This window comes from Saccostrea cucullata, unplaced genomic scaffold (genome assembly GCF_032062105.1).
Source record: "Saccostrea cucullata isolate Sc308-1 unplaced genomic scaffold, CSIRO_AGI_Scuc_v1 ctg8346, whole genome shotgun sequence".
Taxonomy (NCBI): Eukaryota; Metazoa; Mollusca; class Bivalvia; order Ostreida; family Ostreidae; genus Saccostrea; species Saccostrea cuccullata.
Window position 1 is genome coordinate 1,178 of NW_026927612.1, and position 21,367 is coordinate 22,544.

The window sequence follows — 21,367 nt, forward strand, 5'->3', positions numbered from 1 at the left end:
TTTTACTCTGTTTCTTACTAGTTTACCATTAATTCTCTTTTCATCCGTCTTTGTGTAAAGATTCTCAGCTTCTCAGGGACCATTAAAACAATGTCAATCGAGTGGATGAAGACAACACCCATTAGAAGAGTTTTCTTTAGAAACCAACAACCTTGACCCTTTGACCTTGATCCTGGAGTTTGACCTACTTTTTAAAAAAGTTAACCTACTTCTTGACCATAACTTTTGAACAGGTGGTGCTAGGGTTTTATATTTCGCATTTGTATTTCTTGTGAGAAGGTCTTACTTTGAGTAACAACATGATTGATTTGCATTTGAGAAAATTTTAAATCTCGCTATGTTGCCATATGGGGTCATCAGTGTTTCATAAACACATCTTGTATTCCAAAATGATGATTCTTCTAACACTGTACATTAGTTACCAGGTATTACATAAAAAAACCTGTAAAGACTTACCTACAAAAATATAAGTCCTAACACTTTAGTGTTCCGAATGACAATAAATTCTGAACGGTAAGTAATGTTTTGTGAATGTTGAATACAAGGGCAATATGAACACAAAACTGACTGGAGAGCAAAAGGTGAACACACCTTAAACAAATGGTGAGCAAATGGAAAAATGGGAAAGTAAAACATTGCAGGGAAAATACGTTTTGAGTATGCGTTTACATATTTTAAAATTTAATTTAGATGCTAATATTAAGAAGAATAGGAAACAGAAATGGAAAAAAGCTGACAAGAAGAAAGGGGACATATTTCCAACAATAAATCTAGACAGGTATTTAAATTTTGTATACATGTACAAAGAAAAAGTTTTACAGTGGAGTCACATTATTATGCCTTAGCAAACAAAGCTTCTAGGGATACATGTATATGTTAGATGACACTGGTTTATACTAATTAGCCATGTGATTGACATAGTCACATGTTGCACTTCAGCATGGTTATCCTAATTATTTACTTTCTGTAAAAAAGAGTATTGAACAAAAAGGCAAATTTTCTTGCAAAAATATACTATATATTTATTCCAACCTGTTTGTTACGCATATTTTACTTGCTGTAACTGTGTAGATTTTCTATCGTCTATTCTTCAATAATCAGCTTTTTGTGTCGTCACCCTTTGGGCGTTATAGAATTTGATCATGTGACCAACTTCATGTCATATCCCAATGAAACTCTAAAAAAAAAATGATATCTTATTTCTTAAATGATGCAACTCATTACTTGTTTTCATTTGCTGAAGTCCTAGTTTAAAGTGCAAAGAGAGAAGCAGACAAAGTAAATGAATATTGCCAGTCATATTAATTTGAAATTTTTAAATCTGTTTTAGTTGCAATGAAATAAAGTCAGGTTCTTTTAATTATATAATAAATATAATCCTGTAATAAATTGTATTTAGCTTATATGTTTTTGATTTCAGTTACTCTGTACATCCAGTAGCTGTAGAAGAAGAGCAAGAATTGACAAGTGATTCTGATCTGGAATTATTAGATGACAAGGAACCAGATGAGAGTGTATGTATGGTTACCCAAAGGGAATAACCACTGCGCTACCGTAAATCTGGAAATTTTTGCTGTAGATAATTTTTTAGCAAATTTGCGCGTGCAATGCATTCACAAAAATATTTTTCTTAAAAATAAATCAACATGGAAAGAATTTTTTTCTTCAGAAAGTTGGTGTCTATTTTTAAGTCAGTGAATAGGCATCGGTAAGCACTGGTCATTTTTAAAAGGAAACCTGTTTAAACTAATGTAACTACAAGCTAATTAACTTTGCGTGTAAATTGCCCTCTTTATATGCAATATCGTCTGATGGTTTGACAAGCACTGAGACGGTGTGTCCCTTTTTAATTATTTTGCCAAGATAGAGAGACCAGTTATTTTATCCAACCATGTATCAACACGGGTGATAACTCGAGCTCAGTGCTTTTACTAGAGAGTTCCAAATGTAATCACGGCATGTAAATTATGTGAGAAAAAAACAAACGTTGAGAAAATTAATTATATTTTTGTCTTTATTTGGATTACTGTATACAGGGTTATTTTCGCCCCGTGTTATTTTCGCCCTTTTGAACTTGTTAACAATTTTGCCCCGTCTTAAATTCGCCCAGTCATAGTTCTGTTTAATAAGAAATTATGAGTTGTAATTTGAATTTGCCCCGTTCTAAATTCGCCCAATCAAGGAGAGGGCGAAAGGGGCAAAAATAAAATGGGGGCGAAAATTTCCCTGTATACAGTATATTTTAGGTTAAAAGGCATATACATGTACAACCTCTAAAAGGTTTGTTATTAACTTAGAAGTTATTTTCAGTGCAAATCCTTTAGTATTTTTATCTTCAAAATTGTTTAGGAGCGATTCGGCAATTTCTTGCCACGTTGCGAGTATGTTAGTGATATTCTAACTGTGCATACTAAATTGAAACATAAACTGATATGAAAATCTTAAGTGATTTTTAGTGCCAGTGACAATTTGCAAAATTTTGAAGCGTAAAATTTAATCAATAGCTTTTTGACCCAAATTCACAAAAATAAATCCACGTAAAAATTTCCAGATTAACGGTATGACGATTGGTCTGAAATAAAAAGGCAAGAGAAGTGCCCAATTGTCAGTTGCTATGCCCCAACCAGGACAAACCTGATGATATGATGACAAGTTCTACGAGGACCTTTTGGACAAAAAACTTGAGTTATTGCCTCTGAGCTCTGGAAACATTGAGCAGGACTGGGCAGAGTTTACGAACACTGTACACTCTGGATGTTTTGACACGCTAGGTCCTAAAATGACCATGCACATCAGGAATGGTTTAATGAAAAAAACGAGGCCATAGACAAACTGCTTAAAGAAAAAGTACAGACTCTTAAAGCAAAACTTTTAAAACAAGACCCCAGCCAATAGAGGTGTTCTTCACCAAATGAAGCAGAGTGTGCAGACCGAACTAAGGCATATGAAAGACAGATGGCTAAGCCAAAAGGCGGAAGAAATTCAGGGTTATGCTGACACCTACAACTCCAAATGCTTTTATCAAGCCATAAGAATGCTGTATGGACCTCAGCCTACTGGTACATCAACACTGCTCTCAGCTGATGGAATCATAATTATAACTGACAATTAAGCCCCGTATTCTTGAGGTGGGCAGAGCATTTCAATTTGGTTCTAAACACGCCATCTTCAATCAGCAATGATGCCATAAATCGACAACCTCAGATCCCAGTAGACACAGCACTTGACGACCCTCCATCTGCCAGAGAGAGTGTGAAAGCTATATCAACAGGCAATGCTCTGGGAGCTGACACTATTCCAGCTGAGATTTTTTAATCTGCTGGACCACTGATGATTCAAAAATTGACCAAACCCAAGGTCATTTGGGGAAGTTCAAGGTCACCAGAAGAAAAAGTTCATAATTCGTGTCCGGTCCATATCTTTCTTACGGATAAACTTGGTAGGTTCTCATTTCACACAAAGATTGCCCATGACCCAAGGGTGTGTCATGACCTTGACCCAAGGTCATTTGGGGAAGTTCAAGGTCACTGGAAGAAAAAGTTCATAATTCGTGTCCGGTATACATCTTTTTTATGGATAAACTTGGTAGGTTCTCATTTCATGCAAAGATTGCCCATGACCCAGGGGTGTGTTATGACCTTGACCCAAGGTCATTTTTGGAAGTTCAAGGTCACTGGAAGAAAAAGTTCATAATTTGTCTCTGGTCCATACCTTTCTTATAGATAAACTTGGTAGGTTCTCATTTCACCCAAAGATTGCCCATGGCCTAAGGGTGTGTCATGACCTTGACCCAAGGTCATTTGGAGAAGTTCAAGGTCACTGGAAGTAAAATTCGTAATTTGTGTCCGGTCCATATCTTTCTTATGGATAAACTTGGTAGGTTCTCATTTCACACAAAGATTTCCCATGACCCAAGGGTGTGTCATGACCTTGACCCAAGGTCATTTGAGGAATGTCATGGTCAGTGGAAGAAAAATTTCATAATTCATATGTGATACATATCTTTATTATGGAAAAACTTACTTCTGAAAAACCCGGCGGGGGGGTATTTTGTCCTGTTTGGACAGTTCTAGTTTATTTTTAGGAATAATCGCACAATGCGAGATCGAAATGACGTGATATTTGCTATTAATAAAGGGGAACCCTGTGCATGTTTAATGACCAAATGTTAAACCTTTTTACCTTTGCCAAAATAAAATATAGCAAGTGAGTTATGCATAGTTTGCAAATTTGACAATTTGCGTAATATACGCTTATTCGTCGTGTTTTGAACTAGAATACAATCTTACAAACAAATAGCCGGCGTAGAATGCATGACACACACTTCCTGAAGCAGCTTCTATACGGCAAGCTAGTAAATGGTGCACTTTCCAGAGGTCGTCAGAAAAAAATGATACAAAAATTCCCTAAAAGTGTCCATAAAGCTGCTCCATATAGAACCTACAAAATGGGAAAACTTAGCACTTGATCACAATGCCTGGCACTCAAACATGAAGATGGGGGCAAACCTGTACCAGGAAAAGATCATGTACCTGGCAGCACAAAAAATGTACAAAGTGTAAAGAGAGAGAAGCATCTGTTGACACTCCACTTGGACCTTCCTGTCTAGTTTGTGGAAGGACGTTCCATGCGAAGATTGGACTCATCAGCCATCTTCACATTCACAATAAAACATGGAAACAGACAGTCAAGATGTTATTATGATCATCTTTGATATCAAAGGACGAACTCAATGCATTAAACACCCAGTTTTACGTTAATGCCTTAAAAATCTACCTGATTCAAGATTAATTATTTACAGCCTGTCAATCATTAAACAAAAAACAGCTTCTGATTTGACTGACAGCTAGCTACCTATACTACCTGATAGTCTGAGTTTGCATATTTTGAAAAAAATTGCCTGGTCACTCGTCAAACACTTTTGACACTCAGAGTTAAGCCCCTTGGCTGGATGGATGATGCATCTAGGGATGGACACTACATGTACCAGACTTGCTTCAGATGCTGGATGTGACTTACATTTTCCAGATGAATGACCAGGTCAAAGTTTTATTAAATAATAGGTTTAGAATCATCAAAACTTTGTCAGTTGATGCATCTTGGGTCTTGGGATGATGTAAACCAAAAAAGTAGGTCATAGTGTCTTACTTTTGAAATTTTATGGCTATTATACAATTATGGACTCTTTTGGTGTTGAATATGGTTTGTTATTCACCAGAAAAATATCCATATTGACCGAAGCGAAGCCGAGGTCAATATGGATATTTTTCTATTGAGTAACAACTCATATTCAAAACCGAAAAAGGCCATAATTGTTTTATTATATAGCCCAGATTTGAATGAATAAGACATTGAAGTCTGCATGACGACACCATTTTCATTTGCAATCTTCCATTGTTGAAAATTAAAAAAAAATCTCCATATTACTGTTTGTAACGTCCGTGTTTTCCTTTCCGAGTTTCGCTATGTGTAAGTCCAAATGTTAAAAAATAATCCTGAAAAAGGTTTGAATAAGTGTTTTCATGCTCAGATACGTAGCTCGCTGCGGCCGTTGCAACCCTTGTTTACAACGTTGTTTGATATTTTGATTGTGACGTCACAATGCCGTTGCACGCGCATTGACCCTCCGGTGAATACGACCTAAAATCCGGTGAATATGTAGTGTTATGAACTGTTTGCGTTTGTATAGATTATATAAGCCTATAAATAGACTATATAATAAATTGAATTATTTCAGGTCATTGGCTGACAGACTTCTTGTTTACATAATTTGCTTACATTATTTAAGTGAAAAGAGAAAAGAACTATCAAGAATTTTAGGCTACATTTCTTATTTTTTCTGTGAAAATTTGTTTCATTGATAGCAGTATGATAATAATCTTAATTTTATAAAATCAGGATTCTGAAGAGGAGGGTCACTCCAAAGAAGTCTGTACAGAACCACTGTATGTCCTCCCTTTGTTTTCATTGTTGTCCACTGAAAAACAGGTCAAGGTGAGTACCTACAAACAATCTTACTTAAGGTATTATGGGTGCAATAGTCATGACCATGAATATAATTAAGTTTTAAAAGCTAAATATTCTAAAGCTTTTCTGTGTTCATTTCAAACAAAAATTCTACAAAGTATCCTCTGATGAAGGGGATTCAAGTTTCTTCATACCTGGACCCTCAGTGTTTATAAAGGTGGAGCTACAATGTGCTGCACCTTGGGAAATAGTCCTGGTCACAGGGAACTGGAATCTTGCTTACTCCCTCAATGATATACTATACATGTAACTGTTTTATTATACTGATACAAATTTAAAATGTAAAGATCACCTTTAGAAAAAATAATCATTTACAGATTAACTTATTATCATTTGTCACAAATACCAATTTAGAAGACATTTATTTCCTAATTCTAATGCAATTATTGCATTTTGTTTGTTGTTTACGTCTTTTTTGGTGCGTTTTGCAATCCAAAATATCGATATTTTTGCCCAGCCCTATGAGGTAAATTATTGACAAACAAGTTGAGGAAACAAAAATGTCAGCAGTCTCAATTAAAGTCATACTGAAAAACTCGTGAAGGTGAGTACCCACAAACAAAATATGTAAAACAAAGTGAGGAATGAACAGTGAGGAAAAAGGGACATAGTATTGTTTTTGAAAGGGGGGTAACCAGAAATAAATTGACAATTTAACCTGAAAACACATTGTTAAGCGAAAAAAAAAAAAAAAAAAAAAAGAACCTAAAAATTACTATGAATTTGATATTCTTCAATAAGGAAAGGAGGACAACCAGCTTTTCATTGAATTTGCAGCAAACAAAAAAACTTCAACACTTTAACAGAACTCTATCTATGCCACTGATTTATGCAAAGATTTCTTTTTTTGGCAAAAATAAATTTTATATATACTTTATTTTTTCACACTATTTTCTTTGTAGCTTAATTACTTGTAAATATTTTCAAACCTTTTAATTAAACAAGTTTGACACTTTTCTTATATAAATTGTCATAATATGGGGCAACGTAAAAAAAACATTACAATATTAAAAAGATATTATTTGTAAGACATTGCCCCATAGAGTTCGTAAAGAGAGGAAACGGTGTCTTATGCTTGTTGACCTCAGATTGACCCCAAATAGGGAAATATCTTGTAAATCTGAAAGTCGTCTTTTGAACACTATCTTTTTTCAAAAAGTATCAAATTTGTGTGCATGAAAATAATTATTTAAATTTCATTGTTGAATGTAAAAAGTTTTATAAGCACTATTTCCATATATGTAATATATTTCTGTTCAAACAATTCATTATTAAATAAGTTAAAAGTATAAAAAAAAATTGAAAATAATTTCAAAAAATATTAAATGCATATTTTATAATGATTTTTGTTTGAGTAAAAATATTTGTTGTATAATGATTTTTGGAGTGACTGGAAAGGGGAGAGAAATCTTGACCCCCTGGTTCTGTACATAACCCTCAATGTCTGAGGTTCATATTTCCATGTTTATTAAACACATTCTTTGTGCTATGTAAAAATTTCAGCAAAATCTCTTGGGAGGGTATTTTGGAGGTACTTACTTTAAAAAAATTGATAGGTATTTATTTGAGTAATTATTACATATTTTTCAAAGAATTAAATTGAGAGTAGCTAATTACATTTGTATAAATCAATGTAATTGTAATTGTTGCAAGTAACTGAAAAAGAAATACAAATGTATTTGAAAGTTTTTAGCTCTACTGGTCATAGACCAAAAGAGCTAATGCAATAGTAATGCGTCTGTCGTCTGCTGTCCGTCTACCTGTAAACAGTTTTTCAAAATGCTACTTCTCCTTTAGTTTTTGTCTGATTTCAATATAACTTGGCACAAAAGTAGAATACACTAAGATACATAATTCTGTGGATTGGTTTTTGATTTTGATGAATGGTGTTGCCGTGGTTACTAAAATAGAAATTTCTGTGAAATACTTTTGAAATGCTACTCCTCGTACAATTTCGGTCTGATTTCATTATAGCTTGGCACACAAGTAGATTTCAGAAAGATACATAATTCTATTTATCGGTTTTTGATTTCGATGAACAGTGTTGCCTTGGTGACTAAAAATAGAAATTTCTGGGAAATACTTTCAAAATGCTACTCCAAATACAGTTTTTGTCTGATTAAAATATAATGTGGCATGCAAGTAGACTACACTGAGATACATAATTATCAGTTTTGTGTTTTGGACTTTGATGAACGATGTTGCCATGGTAACTAAAATTGAAAAATCTGTAAAATTTTATTAAAAGCTACTCCTACAGTTGTAGTCTTATTGCAATCTTGCCACAAAAAGAGACTTAATTAAGGATCTTTGTTTTATTTATTGCTTTTTTACAGTTTTATGATCCAACTGCTACTTTTCTCTTCCTTTATTATAAATACAAACCAGTAGAGCTGCAGTCTCGACAGAAACTTCTGGTTTAAAATTACATTTTCAAGTAATTGACCCCAACTGTATAAAAGGCCCATGGACCTCTTGTTATATTAATATTTATACTAAATACATTTCAATTTTATTTCACTATAGGTGTTTGAACGACCACCAGAAGGTTATAGGCTGTGTGTTGTAGCCACTAATGTGGCAGAGACATCGCTGACTATTCCCAACATCAAATATGTTGTTGACACAGGCAAGGTACATGTAAAATATTTAATACATGTGCATATATCTCTTGTTGATGATAGCAGAACAGTTATTTGTAATATTAGCCTAATTGAGTTGCAAGGTTTGAATTATAACTTTTTAGCTCACCTGAGCCAAAGGCTGAAGTGAGCTTTTCTGACCAAAATTTGTCCATTGTCTGTCTGTCGTTGTCGTCGTTGTCGTTGTTGTTGTAAACTTTTCACATTTTCATCTTCTTCTCAAGAACCACTGGGCCAATTTCAACCAAACTTGCTACAAAGTATCCTTGGGTACAGGGGATTCAAGTTTGTTCAAATGAAGGGCCATGCCCTTTTCCAAGGGGAGATAATTATGAATTAGAGAAAAATTAAAGGAATCATCCTCAGGTAGTGTAGATTCAAATTTGTTCAAATCATGACCCCCGGGGGTAGGGTGGGCCAAAATGGCCAATCAAAGTTTTACATAGGAATATATAGGAAAAATCTTTGAAAATCTCCTTCTCAAGAACCACTGGGCCAGGAAAGATGAAACTCCTGAGAAATCATCCTCAGTAGTGTAGATTCAAGTTTGTTCAAATCATGACCCCCAGGAGTAGGGTGGGGCCAAAATGGCCGATCAAAATTTACATAGGAATGTATAGGAAAAATCTTTACAAATATTCTTCTCAAGAACCATTGAGACAGGAAAGATGAAACTCATGTGGAATCATCCTCAGGTAGTGTAGATTCAAGTTTGTTCAAATCTTGACCTCACGGGAATAGGGTGGGGCCATAATGGCTGATAAAAGATTTACATAGGAATATATAGGAAAAATCTTTAAAAATCTTCTTCTCAAGAATCAGTGGGCCAGGAAAGATGAAACTCATGTGGAATCATCTTCAGGTAGTATAGATTCAAGTTTGTTCAATCATGACCCCCGGGGGTAGGGTGGGGCCAAAATGGCCAAAGTTTTACATAGGAATATTGAGTGAAACCTTTTAAAATCTTCTTTTCAAGTACTTCAAAGCCATGCTTATTGATATTTGTATGGAATCATCCTCAGATAGTGTAGATTCTAGTCTGTTCAAATCATGACCCCCTGGGGGATTAAAATTCATTCCCCCCCAACCTCGGTAAACTTTCAGCTCTGATCTGATATGTGCGTTTTCCTAGCCAATTGCTCTGGTGAGCGACGTGGCCCCTGGGCCTCTTGTTTAAAATCTTCTTCCTAAGAACCACTCGGCCAAGAAAAAAGATGAAACCCATGTGGAAGCATCCTTAGGTAGTGTAAATTCAAATTTGTTCAAATCATGACCCCCAGGGGTAGGGTGGGGCTATGCTGGGGGAAGGGTCAGTGTTTAACATAGGAACACATAGGGGAAATCTTTAAGAATCTTCTAAAGAACAGTAATACTCTGATTGGTCATATTTATGTGAAAGCACCTTCAAGTGGTGTAGATTCAAGTTTGTTTAAATCATGAGCCCCAGGGGTAGGGTGGGGCTACAATGGTCTATCAAAGTTTTACACAGGAATATATAGGAAAAATCTTCAAAAATTTTCTTCTCAAGAGTTGAAAAGCCATTATTAGTGATATTTAGATGGAAGCATCTGCAGGTGGTGTAGAAATATATTCTTTAAAAAGTTTGTCCAAATCATGACCCCTTTGGGTAAGATGGGGCCGCAATGATCAAAGTTTTACAGAAGAATATATAGGAAAAAATATCTTCTTAAGAACAGTAAAGCTATGATTGATCATATTTATTTGAAAGCATCCCCAGGTGGTGTAGATTCAAATTTGTTCAAATCATGACCCCCCAGGAGTAGGGTGGGGCCACAATGGTCACTCAATTTTTTTTTCCTGACCAGTGCTCAGGTGAGTGATATGGCCCCTGGTCCTCTTGTTGTAATTCTTTTAAAATATTTAAGTAAGAATAAGAAATATGGACCATACTAGTATATTCTTTTTATGCCCCCATGATTGAAGATTCAGGGGTATATAGTTTTTGCTCTGTCTGTTTCCCTTTGTCTATTCATCAACAAAAACATTAAAATTTGCCATTTCTTTTGAGTGGATGAATCTATGGCATTCATATTTCATATGTGTATTCCTTTTGACAAAATTTTTTTTGGATACCAGCAAATATGACCTCTTGATCTTGGAGTTTGACCCACTTTAACCAAAAATTACCAGGCTTTTTAAATTAACCTAGGCCATAACTTTTGAACAGTCGTGATGCTAGAGGACTTTTAAACTTCACAATGTGTATTCATTGTGATAAGACCTTTCAATGGGTAGTTTTGCTCAACAAATAAAGAAATGCATATTGTTTTACTCATAAAAAAAAAAAATTGAAAAATTACGAGGGTTGTTTGATATGTATTGTGTATTGTACCACAGCGCGATAACTCCTTGCACAATTTTGTTGATATTTATACGCCTGGATAACTCTATTCAATACCTTGCCAACAGTATAAACATGAGCCTTCAACTACACATGGTTATAAAATAATCGTCATTTCAATAGAGCCAGTCGTTGACCACTGTTGTAAAAATGGTTGGGAAACAGGTTGAGAATATTGAAGAAATTAGAGCTTATATAAAAGTTCGCACAAAACTCGGTAATTCGGTAAAACAGATTTTTACTGAATTGGGGGAAGTTTATGGGTCTGATAAGGTATCTTATGAGACAGTTCGTAGGTGGAGACAGAAATTTTTGACTGGCACAGAGTCCGTCAAAGATGCAGCAAAATCGAGTCAACCTGTGACTGTATCAGGCAAGACAAATGTCTCAAAAGTCAAGGAAATAATTGAATGTGATGGCAGGTACACGATTCGTGATATTGCCAAAGCTATTGGCATATCGCTATCGCGGGTGCATTTCATTTTGAAGCGTATTTTGAAAGTACGAAAGATTTTTGCCAGATGGATACCCCATATATTGACAGATGACGAAAAAAAGATACGAATACAAACCGCTAAGCGACTGCTAAAAATGTTTCCAAACTTCAATCAAAGACAATTTGCAAACATAATTACTGGTGACGAAACATGGGTTCACTATTTCGAACCAGTAAGAAAAGTTGGGAACAAATTATGGCTAACCAAACACGGTAGAAGGCCTGTAGTTGCCAAAAGGACAATGAGCACAAAGAAGGTCCTTTACTGCATATTCTTCTCTTGTGATGGTTTAGCCGTACAAATTCCGGTGCCGAAGGGCAAAAGTGTCACAGGTCGGTATTACCGAGATGTTGTACTGAAAAAGCTAAAGAAATATTATCAGAAACGACGTCCTGTGTCGGGATTTAGGCATGTTCGCCTTCTTCATGATAATGCTCCATCACATACATCTGAGCTTGTGAAGCAATTTTTGAAGTCTGAGAAGGTTACCGTCTTGCCACACCCACCATACTCTCTGGATCTAGCACCATGCGACTTTTTCCTTTTTCCAAAACTTAAAAAGTTCTTATCTGGTCGTCGATACAAGTCCCGACAGGCCCTTGGCTCAGCCATCAGTCAGTGCCTCAGAGGTATACCTAAATCAGCGTACCGTGACGCATTTCAGAAATGGATTCAGAGATTAAAATTGTGTATTTCAAATCACGGAGAATACTTTGAATTCAGGGATGTAATGTCCATTTGACTATTTGAATCGAATGCTTTTGAGATATCATACAATACACAATAAATATCGAACAACCCTCGTATATGGAAGAACTTTTTTTTTATCATAGGATACCTGTGACCTATTTAAAGTACAACATGGGCTTTTAATCCCCAGTTGTTGAATTATTTCCCTTGATTAATCATGTTTATGAAAATAGTGTTTTCCATGATTTCTTGTAAATTGGGGGTCTATTTTTGATGAAATTTTGGATTTAGAGAAACAATAAACACTCCTATTAAACCCATATTTATGTTTTGATTGCAATGTTGAAGCTGCAATGCCGTGCCTAAACAAAGATGTACGCAACAAGGTTCTAACAATGATACTAACCGTAGCTACACAATAGGAAGTTGCAACTGCATTTGGTGTACATCATTCCGCTTTGCAGTAGTTAAATGCATGTCTCCACAAACCACACCCAGACACGACCATCATATCCTTCTTCAGCACCTGCGCAATCAAATCAGAACTGCTGTGCAAACTGCTAAAATCAGCATAAAGTGCACAAATTGTTCGCAAGAGACTTAGAGGAGCTGGTATCTGTGCACGACTTCCATACATTGGAAATCCACTAGCGCTAAGAGGTCGCAAAGGACATGGATTGGTTAAGACATATGCCTGTAGAATTTGGAGGTGACGTCAATGACATCAACTTAACTTGTCAATATGGAACATAGGACATGTTTGATTTTCATCACAACACACTCTAAAATCACTTTTAAAAATTAAGGTTTAAGCTGAAAAGTTAGATTATCATGTTTGATCTGAATATTTATTATATACCTAATGTGTATCACTCAATTTTACTGTTGATTTAACGCAATCACGTGACGTCGTGATCCGACTTTCCGGATCACCACGCTGTGGTTTTCTGAATCCATATCACCACTCTCTGAAACTGATGACGTACTAAGCAGATATATGATGTTATTTTTCTTGTGCGTTTGAAAGTCCCTTGTTATTATGTTCCCCAAATGAAGTTGGGGAACATATTGTTTTTACTCTGTTTCTTATTATTAAGTCTTCCGTTCACAATGGAAGACTTATAGTGATTGTATTGTTTCTTTTTTTTATTTTTCTGTTCTTTCTTTTCAACTTTTCTTATTATTATTATTCTTACCGATTTTGTGCGCGATTTCTCGTAAATGCGTCGATGGATTTTCATGAAACTTTCAGCATTGATGACAAATGATATGAACTTAAGGCGTTTTTTTTTAATTTGATGACGTCACTTCCGGTTCAGAGTTTTTAGCTATTTAGTGAGTTTTAGAGGGTCATTTTGTCCGGCAGTTTTCTCAAAAAGAACTCAACGCAGAAGCAGGAAATTTTCAGTGCTGATAGTGCAATCTTTGGAGATATGTATTTGGTATATCTCAACCACCGGAAGTACGAAGCGCCGATGCTGGCTATGGTCCGAAAACAGTCCTATCAAGAATTTCAAAATTTTTAACACCTTTTCTACGATAACTTTTTATCCAGAAATATTTTGTTAAAGCATGTAGAACAAAAGAAGTGTAGAATTTGAAGATCTTTCAAGTGATATCTCGAAAAAAGGGCTGGCCCCTAAAATTAAGGGCCAAGGGGGGCCGAAAGTTTTTCCTTTATATCTCAAAAAGTATTGAGAATTTGTAATACCTCAAAGAAGCAAAGTTGTTCAAAATGTCAAGATTAATCTACTGTAGTCAAAATAATACGTCTGGCGTCGTCACTTCCGGCCAAACCGGAAGTAGTCTAAAAACGCGTATTTTTGCCATTCTTGACAAGTTTTGGGTAACATATGTCACTGGAAGCCTAAAACTTAATTTTCTGTCCGTTGTTGTCACTTCCGCCGGTGTCGTCACTTCCGGCCAAACTGGAAGTAGTCGAAAAACGCGTATTTTTGCCATTCTTGACAAGTTTTGGGGTAACATATGTCACTGGAAGCCTAAAACTTTATTTTCCGTCCGTCGTTGTCACTTCCGGTTTAACTGGAAGTAGCAAAAATTGCTTATTTCTGCATTAATCAACATAGCGTTAGATGATTAAAACCCTTTTTAGGCGTTATTTCTTATTTTTTGTTAAAAATTAAAGCTACTTCCAGTCAAACAGGACGGAAGACCTACTCGTTGCTTTGCAACGAGCTTTGCTCTAGTTATTATCATTATTAAGTCTTCCGTTCACAACGGAAGACTTATAGTGTTTGTATTGTTTCTTTTTATTATTAAGTCTTCCGTTCACAATGGAAGACTTATAGTGTTTGTATTGTTTCTTTTTATTATTATTATTATTCCTCCCAAATTTTGTGAGCGTGATTACGAAGAGATGGTTGGATAGATTTTGACAATTTTTCACATGATAGTAGGCTGATATATGAAGTTTATATAAAATTCCGTTTTTTGAAAAATTCACTTCCGGTCCGAAGTTATGGCTGAATTTCCAATTTTTAAATGACATTTTGTCCAGAATTTTTCTTGAGAACGAGTTGAGGTTAAGACGTGAAATTTACAGAAATTTTAAATAATGACATTGTCCTTGTTTTAAAGTAGTTTTCGTGTGTTTCTAGTACTTCCTGTCCGCACCGGAAGTGAATTTGTTTTTCGGTCAATTTTCCACTTTTTTGTTTTTGAATATTTTTTCAAGATATTTCTAGGCATAATAGAGATAGATCCATAGAAGCCAAATATATAATTTGTTTTAAAATCAGATCACGCGTTTTGTAGATTTCAGCTACTTTCGTTTTGCATTTATAAAATCAAAGTACTGAAAGTACTGACGGAGCATTTTTTACTTTAAAATTACATGAAGGTTATGTTTACATGTTTCTCTTCATACAAAATCAATACATACAGTCCCATATATATTAGGTTGACGACTTTAAATTGCAATAAAAATCAAAGTACTTTAAGTACTGAGAGGACTGTTTTACATACCAATCTTTTTCTTAATACAATGTGTATGTAGTATAAATTGGCATGTTTTTCTACACATAAACATCAATGTATACAATAAGTAACCTATGGAAGGTATTTTCGTCAGCCAATAAAAATCAAAGCACATGTACCGCAAGGACTGAAAGGATATTTTTGTAGCAAAAATCAAAGTACCGTAAGTTCTGAGACATTGTTTTCTAGATCTATACTCACCCATTATTTAAAATAGTTAAAATATGCTTCTTGATTAAAAAAAAAACTGCACGCATACAGTATAATATATGAGGACAACAGATACATTCATTTTTGCAGTAAAAATCAAAGGACTGCAAGTACCAAAAGGAAAAACCTAGTTTCTCTACAATATTAAAATTATTACCTAATGTACACGTTTCTCTACATACAAAATCAATGCAAACGGTATCATACAGGAACGGAAGACTTTTTTGTTGCCATGGCAACAAGAGTCTAGTTAAGGTCTTCCGTCTTCACGGAAGACCTTATAGTTATTCTACTGTTTCTTATTATTAAGGTCTTCCGTCTTCAGCGGAAGACCTTCTAGTGATTCTACTGTTTCTTATTAAGGTCTTCCGTCTTCAGCGGAAGACCTTCTAGTGATTCTACTGTTTCTTATTATTATTATTATTATTATTCTTATTTTTTTCCCCAAAATTTTGTGCAGGCGATTTCTCGAAAACTATTCGGTGGTTTTCAATGAAACTTTGAGGAATTATGCGTCATTATATGAACTTTGTTCATCAGAAGGAAAATTTGGAATGCCCACCTTTGGTTCCAAGTTATTGACAGTTTTCTGATTTTGAAATGGATTTTTGTCCCCCTTTTTTACGAAAATGGTCTAAGATATTAACTGGAGACTTGTAAAAGATGATAGATGATGACTTTTAGATATGTGAAATCACCTTTTCGTGTGTCGTCAGTACTTCCGGTCGCTAGCGGAAGCGAATTTAAAAAGTCCATATTTTCTAACTTTTTTATTTTTCAATATTTTTCATTCATTTTTGGAATGTTAATAGAGACCTTTCTTACAATGCTTACTATATAATTTGTTTGAACATTGATAAATCCAAACTCTAGATATTAGCATTTAAAAATCTGAAGCGGGCCCAATATGGCGGCTGTCTATGTCAACTCCGACATTTCGCAATAGGGGTTTTCAGAGGCAGCCAAGCGTTTGCTTGAACGAAAGTAAATAAGGATAAATAAAATGTAAAGGAATACGGGGATTGTCACGATGTAGTTACGTTGCAATTCTGTGTCAAACTAAGTTTAAATCCATGGTCGTCTCAAACGTCTTCTATAATTGGTTTCGGCTGGTTCTCAAAGTAGAAAAAGAAAAGACTAAATGTGCAAATGAAATACATACCTACTATCATTTGTTTTGCGGAAAAAACAGATCTTAAATCATAGCTACAAATAATATACATTTGTCTACAAATAATAGTTTTAAGAAACAATATTGTTGTATATATAGTAAGTATTAAACGTATCCACTGTGTTGCTCATGCACACTTGAGTCATATTAAACTAATAGGAAAGACAAACATAAGAAAAAGATTTTTTTGAAGAATTGAGTTTATATTAATATTCTTGTCTCAAAGATATGATTTAAGTTATTGAACATAAATGGTATCTGATTCCTTTACCGTCTTAGGGCGACACATTTTTTCGGCGAAACATTTCAACCTTTTCATGAAAGTTCTTTTTTATTTCCATTGAAGCTATCACACCTATTTAATGGGACATTCCAAAGAAAAGGCGCGAAGATTCACTCGAGGCGTTTGGCGCTAAATTTTGAATAGTAACCCACCTTTCATTATTCTAAGACAGATGTACTGTTTCAGAAGTACATACAAGTAGATTTAGAGCTGTTGTCCCAATAGCATAATAGTAAGCGCTTTGGATTTTCATGCTGGCGACCCAGGTTCAATTCCCTTTGTTTCCATAAAAAGTTGTATCACTTTTTCAGCTCGATTTTGCGGGGTTTTTTTCAGAATCGGACGGAAGACCTCTCGTTGCTCGCAACGAGTTTCTTTTCTAGTTATTATTATTATTATTATTCTTATTTTTTTCCCCAAAATTTTGTGCAGGCGATTTCTCGAAAACTATTCGGTGGTTTTCAATGAAACTTTGAGGAATTATGCGTCATTATATGAACTTTGTTCATCAGAAGGAAAATTTGGAATGCCCACCTTTGGTTCCAAGTTATTGACAGTTTTCTGATTTTGAAATGGATTTTTGTCCCCCCTTTTTTACGAAAATGGTCTAAGATATTAACTGGAGACTTGTAAGAGATGATAGATGATGACTTTTAGATATGTGAAATCACCTTTTCGTGTGTCGTCAGTACTTCCGGTCGCTAGCGAAAGCGAATTTAAAAAGTCCATATTTTCTAACTTTTTTATTTTTCAATATTTTTCATTCATTTTTGGAATGTTAATAGAGACCGTTCTTACAATGCTTACTATATAATTTGTTTGAACATTGATAAATCCAAACTCTAGATATTAGCATTTAAAAATCTGAAGCGGGCCCAATATGGCGGCTGTCTATGTCAACTCCGACATTTCGCAATAGGGGTTTTCAGAGGCAGCCAAGCGTTTGCTTGAACGAAAGTAAATAAGGATAAATAAAATGTAAAGGAATACGGGGATTGTCACGATGTAGTTACGTTGCAATTCTGTGTCAAACTAAGTTTAAATCCATGGTCGTCTCAAACGTCTTCTATAATTGGTTTCGGCTGGTTCTCAAAGTAGAAAAAGAAAAGACTAAATGTGCAAATGAAATACATACCTACTATCATTTGTTTTGCGGAAAAAACAGATCTTAAATCATAGCTACAAATAATATACATTTGTCTACAAATAATAGTTTTAAGAAACAATATTGTTGTATATATAGTAAGTATTAAACGTATCCACTGTGTTGCTCATGCACACTTGAGTCATATTAAACTAATAGGAAAGACAAACATAAGAAAAAGATTTTTTTGAAGAATTGAGTTTATATTAATATTCTTGTCTCAAAGATATGATTTAAGTTATTGAACATAAATGGTATCTGATTCCTTTACCGTCTTAGGGCGACACATTTTTTCGGCGAAACATTTCAACCTTTTCATGAAAGTTCTTTTTTATTTCCATTGAAGCTATCACACCTATTTAATGGGACATTCCAAAGAAAAGGCGCGAAGATTCACTCGAGGCGTTTGGCGCTAAATTTTGAATAGTAACCCACCTTTCATTATTCTAAGACAGATGTACTGTTTCAGAAGTATATACAAGTTGATTTAGAGCTGTGGTCTTAATAGCATAATAGTAAGCGCTTTGGATTTTCATGCTGGCGACCCGGGTTCAATCCCCTTTGTTTCCATAAAAAGTTTTATCACTTTTTCAGCTCGATTTTGCGGGGTTTTTTTCAGAATCGGACGGAAGACCTCTCGTTGCTCGCAACGAGTTTCTTTTCTAGTTATTATTCTTTTTATTATTTTTTTTCCAAAATTTTGTGCACGCGATTTCTCGAAGACTACTGGATGGAATTAAATGAAATTTTCAGAAACGATGTATCGTAACATGAACTTGATCTATCTGAGCGATTTTTTGAAAATTCTTATCTGGTGCCAAGTTACGGGACATTTCCTGATTTTAAAATGACATTTTGTCTGTGGTTAATCTCAAGAACGGTAAAAGATATCAATGTGAAACTTTCAGGGATTATAGATCGTGATAGATACTATCCAGGACGCGACCTTTCGTTCGTCGTCAATACTTCCTGTCGTTAGGAGATGCGAATTGAAAAAAGCGTATTTTCTAACTTTTTTGTTTTCCAATATTTTTTATTTATTTTTGGAATATTAATAGAGACCTTTCTATTGATGCTTACTATATAAGTTGTTTGATTATTGGTTAATCTGAACTCTAGATATTAATATTTGAAAATCTGAAGCGGGCCCAAGATGGCGGCTGCCTCTGTCAACTCCGCCATTTCGCGAGTAGGGGTTTATGGAGGCAGCTGAGCGTTTGATTAAACGATTCTGACATAAGGATACATGAAATGCAAAAAACTACTTCGACTCTCACGTAGTAGTGAAATGGTTGGAAGAGTTACGTGCCGTTACTTGTTTATATTATAATAGCTAATCAACAAAAATATTGTAATTGATTGGTCAATTGACAAAAGAATTATACAAGTATTATTGATAAATGATGTTCTGTAAGAAAATAATAATAGTGTTGCCAAAAGAAAGGCAGTCTGTTGTATTTTATCAATATGATATCTGATAACTTATGATCATTGATTAAGTTGAGGTACAAGGGGGCAGTACAGCCAACTGGCTTGTGTCTTCACTTTGGTACAGAATCCAATTAGTGTAACGATTAAATCGGATTGTGCAAAGTTGCTGTAGTTAGTGACTAGTTAAAATATAGTTGCGTGACATTAGCTATAGGTTTGTCATTAGGACAGAGAAGCTCTTACAAAGTTAAATCATACTGTGTAAGTATATTGTAGCCAAGTAGTCAGTGGCTAGTTAAAATGTAGCTGTGTGATGTTAGCTATAGGTTTGTCATTAGGACAGAGAAGCTCTTACAAAGTTAAATCATACTGTGTAAGTATATTGTAGCCACTTGGCTAGAGTTATATAGGCAACTCGATAAGCAGTAATACACCAGGCAGGTGTTAAAGGCTAAATCAAGAGGCACCAGGCAGATAGATGTTGACTTATATAGTCAGTTATACGAGTATAGTGAGGCAATTATCAGATGGCACAAGGCAGGTGCCGGTATTAACTGAAGATATATAATTATACAAAGCACTTAGGTCATTTGATTTAAAGACACCAGGCAGGTGTCATATTATTATCTGTATATATTGCATTCAATCATATCCCTAGTAAAACTCGGTAATCCGAGCACGGACCTACTGACCGCTCAGATCCGACACGTTACAGTAGTACGTTGCAATTGAGTGTCAATCTTGAAACTTGATTTCCGTTTCACTGCTTTAGTGTAACTGGGCTAGATACGATATGTAATGTGTATAATGTGTTACATATACTTTCTTAACGTTAAAATAAAATAAAGGCGCTAAGAATGTTTTATTTTTAGAAATTTAATTGATGCTATCATACCTATCTAATAGATCAGTCCAGAGAAAAGGCGCGAATAATTACTCGTGGCGTTTGGCGCGAAATTATGAATGCTTTTTATAATTCTTAGACAGACTGTTGCAAAAGTACCGTGGTATACACAAGTATATTTAGAGCAGTACTCCCAATAGCTTAATGGTTAGCGCGTTGGGGATATAAAAGTTAAAAAAAAAAAGCGCATTCACGTTGGCGACATGGTTTCAATCCTCCTTGTGACCAAAATTTTGAATCTCTTTTCAGCTCGATTTTACGTGGGTTTCTTTTCCTAAAACGGACGGAAGACCTCTCGTTGCTCGCAACGAGATCGTATCTAGTTATTATTATTATTATTCCTCCCAAATTTTGTGAGCGCAATTACTCAGAGATGGCTGGATAGATTTTCACAATTTTTCTCATGTAAGTAGGTTGATATATGAAGTTTATATAAAATTCCGTTTTATGAAAAATTTACTTCCGGTCCGAAGTTATGGCCGATTTTCGAATTTTAAAATGGACTTTTGTCCAGCAGTTTTCTCGGAAACGGTTTGAGGTAAAGATATGAAATTTACAGGAGTATTAGATCATGATATTCTATTTGTTTTGAAGTTGTTTTCGTGTGTTTCCAGTACTTCCTGTCCGAACCGGAAGTGAATGTGTTTTTGGTCAATTTTTGATTTTTTTGTTTTTAGATATTTTTTCAAGATATTCTTATGTAAAACAGACATTTTTCTACAAATACTAAATATATAATTTGTTTTTAAATCAGATTCCGCATTTTGTATATTTTCGGTACCGAAATTTTCTCTATTTACGTAGTATGTATAAGGTGGGCAAAGAAAGATAACTCTGACCTGTGAATGAGAATAGAACTTTCGAGATAAAGGCGGAAATAGTACTGATGACGTTAGAGACATATATATGCTCTCCAGATCAACATATTTACACATTCAATATTCTCTCTTTTGCATGTTACTTAATTCACTATATGCATATTAGTTTAAATTTGTAGTGTTAGTCTGTA

The 21,367-nt window shown here is 34.8% G+C and overlaps 1 protein-coding gene and 1 long non-coding RNA gene across 2 annotated transcripts; both read left to right on the plus strand.

Annotated features, from left to right (window-relative positions):
• The first annotated feature begins 694 nt into the window (after window positions 1–694).
• LOC134274978 (uncharacterized) lies at window positions 695–8,657 on the plus strand. Its single transcript, XR_009993743.1, has 4 exons — window positions 695–778; window positions 1,421–1,514; window positions 5,899–5,994; window positions 8,554–8,657. It is a non-coding gene; the product is annotated as an uncharacterized LOC134274978 (long non-coding RNA).
• Window positions 8,658–11,181: 2,524 nt separating this feature from the next.
• LOC134274977 (histone-lysine N-methyltransferase SETMAR-like) lies at window positions 11,182–12,270 on the plus strand. The gene has a single exon (XM_062757223.1). It carries the CDS (start codon window positions 11,182–11,184, stop codon window positions 12,268–12,270), a length of 1,089 nt encoding a protein of 362 aa, XP_062613207.1.
• Window positions 12,271–21,367: the final 9,097 nt, after the last annotated feature.

Bases quoted from the DNA above. Each gene is read 5' to 3' on its own strand.
- LOC134274977 (XM_062757223.1), top strand. From the start codon at position 11,182: ATGGTTGGGAAACAGGTTGAGAATATTGAAGAAATTAGAGCTTATATA.